We start from the raw sequence: 13855 nt of genomic DNA, 5'->3' as shown, positions 1-13855 counted from the left end.
GTTCTCCAGGCTCTGGGAGCGGGGTGGGGACTAATGGTTAGAGCAGGTGGGGGGAGGGAGGTGCCAGGACTCCTGGGTTCTCTGGGCTCTGGGAGCGCGGTGGGGACTAATGGTTAGAGCGGAGAGGAGGGCAGTGCCAGGACTCCTGGGTTCTCGGCTCTGGGAGGGGGGTGAGGACTAATGGTTAGAGCGGGGGGGAGGGAGGTGCCAGGACTCCTGGGTTCTCTCCCCGGCTCTGGGAGGGGGGTGAGGACTAATGGTTAGAGCGGGGGGGAGGGAGGTGCCAGGACTCCTGGGTTCTCAGGCTCTGGGAGGGGGGTGGGGTCTAGGGCCAGCCCAGGGGGCGGGTCCCTGCTGAGCCAGCAGCGCGTTCCTGCCCGCGAGTGGCGGTGTCCGGTGACCGGCAGGTGGGGCCTTTTCACACGTGGGGGGGGGGGAGGTGGCAGCTGCCGCCCCCCCCCATGGGGGCAGCTGTGACATCACCGGCCCGAGGTCCTCCCGCCCCCCAGCCTGCAGAGCCCGCCCGTGACCGGCCCCAGCACCCCCCACGCAGCCGGGCCGGGACCCGCGGGGAGAGACCGACCGAGCCGGGCCGGACAGCGACCGGGACAGTCACCGCGCGGCGCTGGTGGGTGGGACCCCGAGCCCCCAACCTTCCCTCTGGGGCTCCCGAGCCCCCCAACCTTCCCTCTGGGGCCCCCGACCCCCCAACCTGCCGCCTGGGGCCCCCGAGCCCCCAACCCGCCCTCTGGCCCCCGTAACCCCCCAACCTGCCATCTGGGACCCTCCGATCCCCCCAACCTTCGCTCTGGAGTCCCCTGATCCCCCACATACCACCCCCTGGGGCCCCGACCCCCCCAACCCTCCCTCTGGCCCCCGTAACCTCCCAACCTGCCATCTGGGACCCCCAACCTGCCCACTGGCCCCCGTAACCCCTCCAACCGACCATCTGGGGCCCTCCGAACCCCCCACCTGTATTCTGGGCCCCCTGATCCCCCACAACTCGCCCCCTGGGGCCCCCGATCCCCCCAACCCTCCCACTTGGGCCCCCGATCTCCCAACCTGCCCCCCAGTCTCTCCAACCCATCCCCTTGAACTCCCAATCCCCTCAACCCGCCCCCTGAAGCCCCAGATTCCCCCAAACCCACCTCCTGGACCCCCCAACCTGTTCTCTGGGTTCCCATGATGGACTCAGCCTGCCCCCTGGGTCCCCAGATCCCCCCAAATCACCCCCTGGGGCAGCCAATCTCCCAACCTCCCCCCTGGAGCCTCCAACCTGCTCCCTTGAGACCAGATTCCCCCAACTTGCCCCCTGCAGCCCCTGATACCAGCAATCCCCCCAATCTGCTCTCTGGGGCCCCAGATCCCCCAACCTGACCCCTGATACCTCCAACCCACCCCCTGGGCCCTGCTATCCCCCCACCTGCTCTCTGGGGGCCTGTCATCCCCAACCCACCCCCGGGGGCCCCCTGATCACCCAACCTGCCCCCTGGGGGCCCCATCCTGCCTCCTGGAGCCCCCTGATCCCTCCAAACTGCTTCCTGAAGCCCCCAATCCCCAAACCTGCCCCATGGGGCCCCCATTCTCCCAAACCTGCTCCCAGGAGCCCCCCAAATCCCAAACTTCTCCCCAACCTGCCCGCTAGAGCCCCCAATCCCCACTATCCACCCCTTGGGGCCCCCTGATCCCCCAACCTTCCCCCTGGGCCCCCCCGATCCACACCTTGGCCCCTAGATCCCCCAACTGGATCCCCCAAACCTGACCCCATCATCTCCCCAATCCTGACCCCCCCCAGTTGATCTCCCTTCACCCAGTCCTGCCCCAGCCCCCCGCAATCTGCCCCTCAAGACATCCCTGCCCTCAAACCTGTCCCAATCCCTTTTCCCAAAAAATCTGATCTCCCAAATCTGACCCCCTATAGCCCCCCTGAAATCTGACCCCTAGATCCTCATGTCCCAGAATGTGCCCCACCATTTCCCCCCAAACCCTGCTGTCTGACCCCCTGCCCCATCCCCCCAAATCTGCCCCCCAGATAGGCCTCCCTCTTAACTGTCCCATCCTGCCCCCCAAACTCCCAAAATTGGCCCCCGGATCCCCCCATCCCTTTGTTCTGCTCCCCCTCCAAACAGAGCCCCCTAGATCTGTCCTCCCCGCCCCAGCTCCCCACCCCCCCAGCAAGGAACCGGGGTGTGGGTGTCTAGAATTAAAATGACCCCCTATGCAGGGAATAATCTGTCCCAACAGGATTAGAGCTGGGGGCGGGGGGCTGGGAGCCAGGACTCCTGGGTTCTATCCCAGCTCGGGGGGGACTGGGAGCCACTGAGTGGAAGTTTTTGAGAGTTCCCTGCCCCCCATTATCCAGCCCTGGGGCATTTCCATCCCCCTCAACTTATGGGGGCCCCTCTCTCAGGGGAGGGGTTGTTCAGTCACAAGCTCCATCTGTGACCCCCCCGTTCTCCTTCGGTCTCTCCTCCCTGCTGGATTGTTTTGGGGTCCCCCCAGGCCAAGGTGGCCGGCCAGGTGTCCCCCCCTTCGCGCTTGACACCCCCAGCCCAGACCATGACCCTGTTGGCCTCCGAGCGCTCCATGCTGATCCGCAGCAAGTTCCGATCCGGTGAGTGGGGCTGGGGAACGGGCCCCCCAGCGCAGGGGCTCGAGGGGCGGATGGTAAAGCGGGGGGCTGGGAGCCAGGACTCCTGGGTTCTCTCCCGGCTCTGGGAGAGGAGTGGGGTCTAGTGGTTAGAGCAGGGGGGCTGGGAGCCAGGGACCCGGGCGTGCCAGACAGCAGATCCCCTGGGTCTCCAAGGCCTCCTTCTGGCCTACCTGAGGTCCCGCCTCTGCCCGGATGCCTGGGTCCCAGAGCTGAAGGGATTCTCCAGCTGGGGGGAGGGGGGTGTCTGTGAGCAAAACAACCCTGCCCCCTCCCGGCTGCGGCACAGCCCAGGCCCTGGTTTAGCCACAAAGGGTGGGGAAGGATGGGGGGTGAATGGCACCAATGGGGAAAGGGGGCAGCATGATTCCCCAACCCCCATGGTCATAACTGCCCCCCTCCCAAGCTCTGTGCTGCAGCTCCCCTCCCACCTCCCAGCCCCCTCTGCTGGGAGATATTAGCCAGCCCTGCGGGGGTTAACGAATCGGGATTCCCCCCACCCCGACGCCTGGAAATGAGCTGCTTCACTTCCTGTCCTAAATCTCCTCTTGGCTGCCTGTTCAACAGCTGGCTGCAGCCACCCCAGAGCCAGCCGCAGCCCACGGGATCAGAGCTAGAGTCTGCAGTTTAGTGCCCTCTGTCGAGCCCCCACCCCACCCCCTGCAGCCCAGAGCCCCCCGCCGAGCCCCCCGCCGAGCCCCCCGCCCTGCTTCCTGCAGCCCAGAGCCCCCTGCCGAGCCCCCCGCCGAGCCCCCCGCCCTGCTTCCCGCTGCCCAGCGCCCCCTGCCGAGCCCCCCGCCCTGCTTCCTGCTGCCCAGCGCCCCCTGCTGAACCCCCACCCCACCCCCTGCAGCCCAGAGCCCCCCGCCGAGCGCCCCCGTCCTGCTTCCCGCTGCCCAGCACCCCCTGCTGAACCCCCACCCCACCCCCTGCAGCCCAGCGCCCCCTGCCGAGCCCCCCGTCCTGCTTCCCGCTGCCCAGCGCCCCCTGCTGAATCCCCACCCCGCTCCCTGCACCACAGGCCCCCCCGCTGAGCCCCTGGGGGTATTCCATTGGTGGGGGGTTATATGGGGTGGGGAGAGGGTGGTTCTGTGGGGGACAGGGGGGTCTCATGTTACCAGCTCCCGAAATAGCTCTCACTCCCCTCACCCCAGCTGCCACCCGCCAGACACCTGCTGGGGGGGGGGGAAGGGACAAGAATAGATGGGAGCACCACGCCCCTCCCCCTCCTCTGCCTGCTCCCCTCCCGTCCCTCCTCTTCCCCCACCTGCCCTGCCTTCTCTCCACCCCATCCTCTGCTCCCCCCACCCCATGCACCCCAATCCCATACCCCTCCCCCCGTTTCCCCCCATCCATCCCGAATGGGACCTGAGAGACAGCGGGGACTGGTGGAGGGTGAGGGGGGGCTGCCCAGGATTGTGGGGTTGCAAGCAGAGCTCTGGGGGGGAACCCCTGGGACGTGGGCGATGGGGCTGGTGGTCTCACCCCCCCTGACTGTGTCCTCCCTCCCCCAGTGCTGCAGCTCAGGATGCAGCATCGCAGATCCCAGGAGCAGCATCTCCTGACACGTGAGTGGGCCCAAGGAGGAGGAGCTGGTAAAGGGGGGCCCAAGGAGGAGGGGCTGGCAAGGGGGGACCCCAGAAGGGCTGGTAAGGAGGGGGTCGATGGGGGAGGGATGGGGGGAGCAGGGAGATGGTGGGTAACCAAGCACAGCATATCTGGGAGGGCCCCCCCCCCTGCTCACAGCCATCCTTGGCTTCCAGGGACACTTCTCCTACTGAGGGTGACAGGCTCTAACCTTCCCATCTCTCCCTGCAGCTCTGACCAAGCCCCCCCCAACCTACCTGGAGGTGAACGGAACCCCAGAGCAGAGCCGGGTGAGCAAGCGGGGCAGCCTGGGGGCAGGGGAGGCTTGTGTGGCTATGTTGCTGCTGCAAGGCAGGCTGGGTAATGGAATATGCAAATCATCCCCACCCACTGGAGGGTCTTAGAGTGTTGGAGACACATTCAGGTGGATGGGAGTCAAACTCCCAATTGCGCAGAGCGGGAAACTGAGCCACAGAGAGGGGAAGGGACTTGCAGGGGAGAGAACCCAGGAGTCCTGGTTCAAATACCCCCACACACTCTAACCACTAGACCCCATTCCCCTCCCAGAGCCAGGATAGAACCCAGGTGTCCTGGTTCCCAGTCCCCCTTCCCCGCCCCCAACCACTTGACCCCACTCCCCTCCCAGAGCTGGGGAGAGAACCCAGGAGCCCTGGCTCCCTGCCCCCACTGCTCTAACCACTAGACCCCACTCCCACCCAGCAACCAGCGCTCCTGCCCTGCTCCCCCCTGAGCACCCCGATACCCCCCCTCTTTGCTGCTCCAGGCTGTTCTGACCCCCGGTCCCGCCCCTTACAGGCTGACGAGACCCTGAAGGTGAAGGTCCAGACGAGAACCCACAAAGTGGGAGCTGCCAAGGGCCAGTTCACAGAAGGTAGGTGCCACCCGGACACCTGGGTCCCCAATCCCATGCTCCGGCTCACCTGGGGTCCCCCCCCCACCAGGACACCTGGGTTCCCAATCCCATGCTCTGGCTCACCTGGGGTCCCCCTCATCCGGACACCTGGGTCCCCAATCCCATGCTCCGGCTCACCTGGGGTCCCCCCCCCACCAGGACACCTGGGTTCCCAATCCCATGCTCTGGCTCACCTGGGGTCCCCCTCATCCGGACACCTGGGTCCCCAATCCCATGCTCCGGCTCACCTGGGGTCCCCCCCCCACCAGGACACCTGGGTTCCCAATCCCATGCTCTGGCTCACCTGGGGTCCCCCTCATCCGGACACCTGGGTCCCCAATCCCATGCTTCGGCTCACCTGGGGTCCCCCCCCCCACCAGGACACCTGGGTCCCCAATCCCATGCTTCGGCTCACCTGGGGTCCCCCCCACCAGGACACCTGGGTCCCCAGTCCTTTGCCCCAGCCCATCTGTGGCTCACCTGCCTGGCCGCCGGGGTACCTGGTTCCTTCTCCCAGATGGTTGGGTCCCATGACTGGCACAAACAGATCAGTGCATGGTACTTGGGTCCCCCCCCCATGGCCTGTGACCCCCATTCACTCTGTGCCCCCCCCCCAGCAGAGTCTAGGGGGGACCCCTCAGAGCGGAAGGAGAAGAAGACGCGTCTGGCCGAGGATCTGAAGGAGAAACTCCTGCAACGGCCGGGGCCACTGGAACTCGTGACGAAAAACATCCTTTCCCTGGACGCCAGCCTCAAAGATGCTGTGAAAGGTACGGCAGGTGCCAGGACTCCTGGGTTCTCTCCTTGGCTCTGGGAGGGGAACGGGATTTAGTGGTGAGAGCAGGGGGCTGGGAGCCAGGATTCCTGGGTTCTCTCACTGGCTCTGGGAGGGGAACGGGGTTTAGTGGTGAGAGCAGGGGGCTGGGAGCCAGGACTCCTGGGTTCTCTCACTGGCTCTGGGAGGGGAACGGGGTTTAATGGTGAGAGCAGGGGGCTGGGAACCAGGACTTCTGGGTTCTCTCACCGGCTCTGGGAGGGGAACGGGGTTTAATGGTGAGAGCAGGGGGCTGGGAGCCAGGACTCCTGGGTTCTCTCCCCAGTTCTGGGAGGGGAGCGGGGTGTAGTGGTGAGAGCCAGGGGCTGGGAGCCAGGACTCCTGGGTTCTCTCCCCAGCTCTGGGAGGGGAGCGGGGTCTAGTGGTGAGAGCAGGGAGGCTGGAGGCCAGGACTCCTGGGTTCTCTCCCCAGCTCTGGGAGGGGAGCGGGGTCTAGTGGTGACAGCAGGGGGGCTGGAGGCCAGGACTCCTGGGTTCTCTCCCTAGCTCGGGGAGGGGAGCGGGGTCTAGTGGTGACAGCAGGGGGGCTGGAGGCCAGGACTCCTGCGTTCTCTCCCTAGCTCGGGGAGGGGAGCGGGGTCTAGTGGAGAGAGCTGAAAGCCAGGACTCCTGGGTTCTCTCCCTGGGTCTAAGGCTCAATGAGTGGCTGAAGGTGGACACGTTCTGGGAATAGGGGGCGCCGGCTCCTATCCCGGGCCAGGGCGGGGACTGACTGGCTCGGGGGGGCAGGTGAGATTTTTGAGACTTCTCTAATTTCCCCCCCCCCCCCCCAGCTGATCCTGCCCCTGGGACCTTCCTATTAGACGAGGACCTCAGCAGCTCTTCATCGTCCTCCTCTTCTTCCCCATGCTTCACCCCCTGCCTGGGGGGGGGACCTGGCAACCCATCCCCCCCCTCGGCCTCAGGGGCCGCTGTCCAGGTGAGATACATGGCGGAGGCCAGAGCTGGGCACAGGAGGGGGCTGCGGGTCGGGAGTGAGGGGCACCGGCAGAGCTGGGGGGGTTCCCTGGGTCTCTGCTGCCATCTGGTGTCTGGCTTTTCAAACTGCAGGTACTGCGGGGGGGTGGGGGGGCTGGGAGCCAGGACTCTTGGGTTCTATCCCCGGCTCTGGAAGGGGAGTGGGGTCTAGTGGTTAGAGTTGGGAGAGATGGGGGGCTGGGAGCCAGGACTCCTGGGTTCTATCCCGGCTGTGTGACTCCTTGGCTTTCTGGGCCTCTCTCCCTGCAGCCAGAGCTGCTGTCGATCCTGGAGTCCCAGCCCCGCTCGGCGCCTGCCCCAGACCCCGAATCCCAACCTCCTGGGGGTGGCCCCCCGGCTAAGGCCCCGGCCTTGCTGCCCAAGGTAGGTGCTGTGGTGGGGCCGGGAGTGGGGGGCTGTGGGATGAGGGGGGCAGGTCCCCAGCAGGAACTGGGAGGGGAATGTAGGGGGGCTGGAGCTGGGGTGTCCCAGCCAGGGGGTGGCTGTTGGCGGGTGGGTATTGGGGTGTCCCATTGGGGGGGTGTTGGGGTATCCCAGCGAGGGGATGGGGAAGAGGGGCCAGCATTAAGAGTGGGGGGCAGAATTGGGGTGTCCCGGGGGAGGGGTGGCATGTTGGGGTGTCCCAGCGAGGGGATGGGGAAGTGGGGCCAGCATTGAGAGTGAGGGGGGCAGAATTGGGGTGTCCCAGTGGGGGGGGGTGAGGCTGGAGTTGGGGGGATCCCAGTAGGGGGATAGGGAGGGGGCCCCACTCAGCAGGTCCCAGCCACATTCTCCCCCCTCCCCAGGGCCCCCCACGCCCCAAGAAGGCGAAGGACCCCAAGCCCAAGGTGAGGAAGCTGAAGTACCATCAGTATGTGCCCCCCGCGGCCCGGCCCCCCCGGGCCCCGGCCCCCCTGGACGCCGCCTACGCCCGCCTGCTCCAGCAGCAGCAGCTCTTCCTCCAGCTCCAGATCCTGCAGCAGCAGCAGCCGCCGGCCCCGCCGGGGCCCCCCACAGCGCTGTGTGTGCCGGCCCTGCACCCCCTGAGCGCCAGGTACCCCCTGAACCCCCCTATAGCCCCTGAGCACCAGGTATCCCCTTGTACCCCCTGAGTGCTAGGTACCCCCCTGCACTGCCCTGCACCCCCCAGTGCCAGGTACCCCCCCTGCACCGCCCTGCACCCCCCAGTGCCAGGTACCCCCCCCTGCACCGCCCTGCAACCCCCGAGTGCCAGGTACCCCCCCCTGCACCGCCCTGCACCCCCCAGTGCCAGGTACCCCCCCGCACCGCCCTGCATCCCCCAGTGCCAGGTACCCCCCCCTGCACCGCCCTGCACCCCCCGAGTGCCAGGTACCCCCCCCTGCACCGCCCTGCACCCCCCAGTGCCAGGTACCCCCCCCCCGCACCGCCCTGCACCCCCCAGTGCCAGGTACCCCCCCCTGCCCCGCGCGGCACCCCCGAGTGCCAGGTACCCCCCCTGCACCGCCCTGCACCCCCCAGTGCCAGGTACCCCCCCTTGCACCCCTTTGTACCCCCTGAGTGCCAGGTACCCCCTGAACCCCCCTATAGCCCCTGAGCACCAGGTATCCCCTTGTACCCCCTGAGTGCTAGGTACCCCCCTGCACCGCCCTGCACCCCCCAGTGCCAGGTACCCCCCCCCGCACCGCCCTGCACCCCCCGAGTGCTAGGTACCCCCCCGCACCTCTTTGTACCCCCTGAGTGCTAGGTACCCCCCCCGCACTGCCCTGCACCCCCTGAGTGCTAGGTACCCCCCTTGCACCCCCCTGTACCCCCTGAGTGCTAGGTACCCCCCTTGCACCCCCTGTACCCCCTGAGTACTAGGTACCCCCCTGCACCGCCCTGCACCCCCTGAGTGCTAGGTACCCCCGCACCGCCCTGCACCCCCCAGTGCCAGGTACCCCCTGAACCCCCCTGCTCCCCCTGAGTGCCAGGTACCCCCCATGCACCCCTGATTGCTAGGTACCCCCCAACTCCCCCTGCACCCACTGAGTGCCAGGTACCCCCACAACCCCCACTGAACCCTCAATCCCCCCTCACTGACTCTGCCCCCCTCTAACTCCTCCTCTCTCTGCCCCCCCCCAGTATTTCCCCAGATCCAGTGATCAGCTTCGCGGCCCCCCCAATTACCCTGGCAGCCCCCCCCACCCCTCCCACCCCTCCTGTGCCCCCCAAGCCTGAGCTGCTGCCCGCCAACCTGGATGACCTGACAGTGAGTGTGTCTGTGAGGGGGGGAAATCTGGGGGGACCCTGATCCTTCTCTTGCTCCTCCCTGGAGGCAGGGACTGGCGGGGGGCTGCCAGAGTGGAGGAGGAGGAAATGGGGAGTGGGGATCTGGGGGTTGGGAGGGAATGATGGAGGGTCATGGGTGTGGGGGGGTTATGAGGGGGTATTGGAGGGGTGGGGCTGTGAGGGGGGAGGGGTTATTGGAGGGGTGGGGGTGGGGCTGTGAGGGGGTGGGTGGGGGTTATTGGAGGGTGGGGCTGTGAGGGGGTGGGAGGGGGTTATTGGAGGGGTGGGGGTGGAGCTGTGAGGGGGTGGGTGGGGGTTATTGGAGGGGTGGGGCTGTGAGGGGGTGGGAGGGGTTTATTGGAGGGGTGGGGGTGGGGCTGGGAGGGGGTTATTGGAGGGGTGGGGGTGGAGCTGTGAGGGGGTGGGAGGGGTTTATTGGAGGGGTGGGGTGGGGCTGTGAAGGGGTGGGGAGGGATAATGGGGGTAGGGAGATTGTGAGGGGCTGGAGGATGGGGGGTTCCCTTCTCCTCTGTCAAGAAGACATTCTTAGTGGGGGGGGTGGAATGGGGACCAAGGCCCCCTGACCCCCACTGACACCCCCCCTCCCCCCCAGGTGTCAGAGCTCCGCCAGCAGCTGCGCCAGCGCGGGCTGCCCGTGTCGGGCACCAAGCCGGCCCTGCTGGAGCGGCTGAAGCCCTTCCAGGTGCGGGGGGCCCCGGGGCCGCCCCCCCCGGCCCTGCCCCCCGCCGACCGGGCACTGCGGGAGAAGCAGCGGCTCATCGACAGCCTCACCTGGGAGCTGCAGCGGGAGCAGCAGGAGGCCGACGACCTGCGGGAGGAGCTGCAGCTGCACAAGTGCCGGCGCGGCCGCCCGGAGGGGGAGCCCCTGCCCCCCTCGCCCCCAGCCAGCCACGGCCCCCAGGCCCCCGCCGGGGAGACGCCCGAGGGCACAGCGCCCAGGAGAGAGGGGTTCCTGGTGAGAGCTGGGGGCGGGGCTTGTGTGCCAGGGGTGGGGCATGATCAGGGGCGGGGCTTGTGTGCCAGGGGTGGGGCATGATCAGGGGCGGGGCTTGTGTGCCAGGGGTGGGGCATGATCAGGGGCGGGGCTTGTGTGCCAGGGGTAGGGCCTGATTGGGGGCGGGGCTTGTGTGCCAGGGGTAGGGCCTGGTTGGGGGCGGGGCTTGTGTGCCAGGGGTGGGGCATGATCAGGGGCGGGGCTTGTGTGCCAGGGGTAGGGCCTGATTGGGGGTGGGGCTTGTGTGCCAGGGGTGGGGAATGATCAGGGGCGGGGCTTGTGTGTCAGGGGTGGGGAATGATCAGGGCAGGGAGGATGGGCCAAATGGGAGGGGCATGTCAGGGGGTGTGGCCATACCATAATTGGAGTGGGCGGAGCAGTTGGGGGGCATTCCAGGGGAGAGGCTGAGGGGGCGGAGTCATGACAAGTTGGTAGGGGAGGGGCACTGGGAGGGAGGCGGAGCCATGCCAAGGAGGGAGGGCTATAGGGCCATGTGGGGAGCAGGGATGAGCAGGGGGAACCTCAAATTTACCCCCATGTCCCTCCCCCTCCCTCAGGTTTTCTGCCCCCCTTCCTGTGAGCCAATCGGGGAGGACCTAGAACTGCCCCTGCAGATCACGGCCAGCCCCGCCCCGGCCCCCCGCTCCCTGGAGGAGGAGCTGCAGGAGGCCATCCAGAAAGCCCAGGTATGGGGGGGTCCCATATACCCAACCCCCGCACCCCACCCCAGAGGGGCCGTGTCCCCGTTTCTGCCCTTCACTCCCTTTCTGTCTCCTCGTCCACAGCTGGTCCCAAGTCAGTCGATCGAAGACATCCTGGAGGAGCCTCTGGCGTGTGCAGGTGAGACCCTGGGTACCCCCACTCCCCTCACCCCCCCACCCCAGTCTGGTGTACCGGGTGCCATGGTTCAGGGAGCGGGCTGGGGGCTCAGCAGGGGGCACTGGGCTGTGGGGAGCAGGGCAGGAGGTGGGGCTGTGAAGGGGTGGGGTTGGGGGCTCAGCAGGGGGCGCTGGGCTGTGGGGAGCAGGGCAGGAGGTGGGGCTGTGAAGGGGTGGGGTAGGGGGCTCAGCAGGGGGCACTGGGCTGTGGGGAGCAGGGCAGGAGGTGGGGCTGTGAAGGGGTGGGATAGGGGGCTCAGCAGGGGGCGCTGGGCTGTGGGGAGCAGGGCAGGAGGTGGGGCTGTGAAGGGGTGGGATAGGGGGCTCAGCAGGGGGCGCTGGCCTGCAGGGCGCAGCTTGGAGGGGGTGCCATTCAGCATCCCATGTCCATCTAACCCCCCCGCCCCCTCTCCAGGTGATCTGCTCCCCACGGATGCCCCCTTGCTGCTCCCCACGGAGCCGCGCCGGCCCCCCTCACCTCTCAGCCAGCAGGGGGCGCCCTGCAAGAAGCCCCGTCGCACCCCACCGGCAGCAGCCATCTTGGATTTCCCCGGCCACTACGACTTCCTCACCCCTCCCTCCTCCTCCTCCTCGTCTCCCTCAGACTCCCTGCGTGGGGTCTTCTCCCCGGAGCCCCCGGAGGGGCCCCCGTCACCCAGCCCCCGGCCCGCCTTCGACCCCGTCGATTGGCTGGAGGCCTTGACGTCTGGCCCGGCCTCGGGGCTGGGGCCCGGCACCCCTGGCGGCAGCAGCATCTTCTCCACTGACTTCTTTGACTCGCCCGAACTGAGCGTCAACCACATGATTGACCTGATGGTGGAGCAGTGGTAGGGGGTGCGGGCCCCCCTGGCCCGTCTACGGGGAGCCCCCCACCGCCACCCGAGAGACGCCAACAAAAAACACCAATGCAGGTGCCATCTTGGATGGGTGACGTCAACTCCAGGCACCATCTTGGGAGGAACTATTGTTTGTAGTGACGCCAAAACTGAGCGCCATCTTGGATGGTGGAACCATTGTTCAGGGTGACATCAACTCCAGGCGCCATCTTGGATGGGTGACATCTTGGATGAGTAGAAGCATTATTCTTGGTGACGTCAACTCGCGGCACCATGTTGGATGGGTGGAACCCTTGTTTGGCGCCATCTTGGATGTTTGGAACCATTACTCAGGGTGACATCAACTCTGGGTGCCATCTTGGATAGGTGAAACCATTGTTTGCAGTGATATCAATTCCAGATGCCATCTTGGATGGGTGAAACCATTGTTTGTATTTGACATCAGCTTGGGATGCCACCATTGATCGGTGAAGCCAACTGGATGCTATGTTGGGTGGATGAAACCATTGCTTGGGGTGATGCCAACTCCAGACACCATCTTGGATGGGTGAAGCCATTTTACTGGGTAATGTCAACACTGGATGCCATCTTGGATGGATTAAACCATTGCTCTTTTGGTTGTCAGCCCCAAGGGGCATCTTGGAAGGATCAAACTGTTGGTGTTCAGAGTGATACGGCGGGTGGCTGCCATCTTACATAAATCATACCACAAGTGTTCAGGGTCAACATCAGCTCTTGAATGGGTTAAGCCATTGTCTGGGGGTGATGCCAACTTCCACCCCCATCTTAAATGGATCAGACCACTGATGTTTGAGTCACGTCAGCTCTAGGTGCCATCTTGGATTGGTCCAGTCATTGGGGCTTGGGGGGATGCCAAGGCCAAATGCCCTCTTTATTTGGGCCGTACCATTTAATTGGACCTAAGTGTTTCATTGGCAGGCGGAAGGCAACTCCACCTGTGGGATGCCATCTTGTTTGGGACATACCACCTTTGACTCTGGTGTCTTATTGACCAGAGGGGAGGATGTGGAAACCATCTTAGTTTGGATTGTACCATCTTTGTACCTAGCTGGGTTGGGAGTGGAGAAGCCAACTCTAGACGCCATCTTGGATGGATCATACCATTTTTTTACCTCATGTTTTACTGGCAGAGGGGGGTGGGGAAATGGCAACTGTAGACGCCATCTTGGTTGGACTGTACCATTGCTGAGCCTAGTGTTCTATTGGGGGCTGCCGCACCCCCGGCCCTTTTCACTTCCCCCCACTGGGACCGGATCCCCCCTCCTCCCACCCAGGCTGCCCCCCAGCTCCTGGCCCCCTCCCATTTACACCCAGTCCCCCCCACCCTGCTCATCACTGTGTCCTGCCTGATAATTAAGGGGTGGGGAGACTCTGACCACTGGTGAGGGGGCAGCTCCCTAAGGGGGCTGAGCTCGTGGGGGAGGCGTCATACCACAGGGGGGTGGGGTGGGGAGCTGACAGTGGCCAAAGGCTATTGAGAAATTTGGACCGACTGGGTGACAGGGCACTGCTGTGGGGAAGCTCGCAGCCCTAGAACAGCCCCCTTGGGGCACTGTCATGGGGAAGCTCACAGCCCTTGGAACAGCCCCCTCGGGGCACTGTCATGGGGAAGCTCGCAGCCCTAGAACAGCCCCCTTGGGGCACTGTCATGGGGAAGCTCACAGCCCTTGGAACAGCCCCCTCGGGGCACTGTCATGGGGAAGCTCGCAGCCCTAGAACAGCCCCCTTGGGGCACTGTCATGGGGAAGCTCACAGCCCTTGGAACAGCCCCCTTGGGGCACTGTCATGGGGAAGCTCACAACCCTTTCGGGGCACTGCCATGGGGAAGCTTGCAGCAGGGGAGCTCAACTCCTGTTTGCTCCCCAGAATGGGGGCAGGGACCGGGAGAGCTCCCCCCATCACTGAGGGGGGGC

At 65.9% G+C, this 13855-nt stretch overlaps 1 protein-coding gene across 4 annotated transcripts; it reads left to right on the top strand.

The window, feature by feature from the left end:
* Positions 1-401: 401 nt before the first annotated feature.
* LOC123350659 (MEF2-activating motif and SAP domain-containing transcriptional regulator-like) lies at positions 402-12138 on the top strand. Of its 4 annotated transcripts, none has more exons than XM_044989324.1 (14): positions 402-628; positions 2503-2614; positions 4165-4218; positions 4469-4527; positions 5054-5129; positions 5771-5920; positions 6756-6904; positions 7213-7326; positions 7749-7996; positions 9046-9172; positions 9806-10168; positions 10765-10893; positions 10993-11047; positions 11501-12138. In XM_044989324.1, exons 2-14 carry the CDS (start codon positions 2560-2562, stop codon positions 11914-11916), a joined length of 1995 nt encoding a protein of 664 aa, XP_044845259.1. In that variant the 5' UTR covers positions 402-628; positions 2503-2559; the 3' UTR covers positions 11917-12138. The 4 variants fall into 4 exon arrangements, with proteins under 4 accessions (XP_044845259.1, XP_044845258.1, XP_044845257.1 ...); XM_044989323.1 differs by having other exon boundaries at positions 5768-5920; positions 6759-6904; XM_044989322.1 differs by having other exon boundaries at positions 5768-5920.
* Positions 12139-13855: the final 1717 nt, after the last annotated feature.

Source organism: Mauremys mutica, chromosome 15, assembly GCF_020497125.1.
Source record: "Mauremys mutica isolate MM-2020 ecotype Southern chromosome 15, ASM2049712v1, whole genome shotgun sequence".
In the NCBI taxonomy this organism is placed as follows: domain Eukaryota; kingdom Metazoa; phylum Chordata; order Testudines; family Geoemydidae; genus Mauremys; species Mauremys mutica.
Note: the sequence above shows the minus strand (reverse complement) of the source record. Positions and strands in the feature narration are given on the sequence as shown.

Excerpts from the sequence above, each read along its gene's own strand:
- LOC123350659 (XM_044989322.1), top strand. The coding sequence starts at position 2,560 with ATGACCCTGTTGGCCTCCGAGCGCTCCATGCTGATCCGCAGCAAGTTC. Across the intron at positions 7,327-7,748 it reads CCCCGGCCTTGCTGCCCAAG|GGCCCCCCACGCCCCAAGAA; the intron begins GTAGGTGCTGTG and ends CCCCCTCCCCAG. Across the intron at positions 9,173-9,805 it reads CCAACCTGGATGACCTGACA|GTGTCAGAGCTCCGCCAGCA; the intron begins GTGAGTGTGTCT and ends CCTCCCCCCCAG.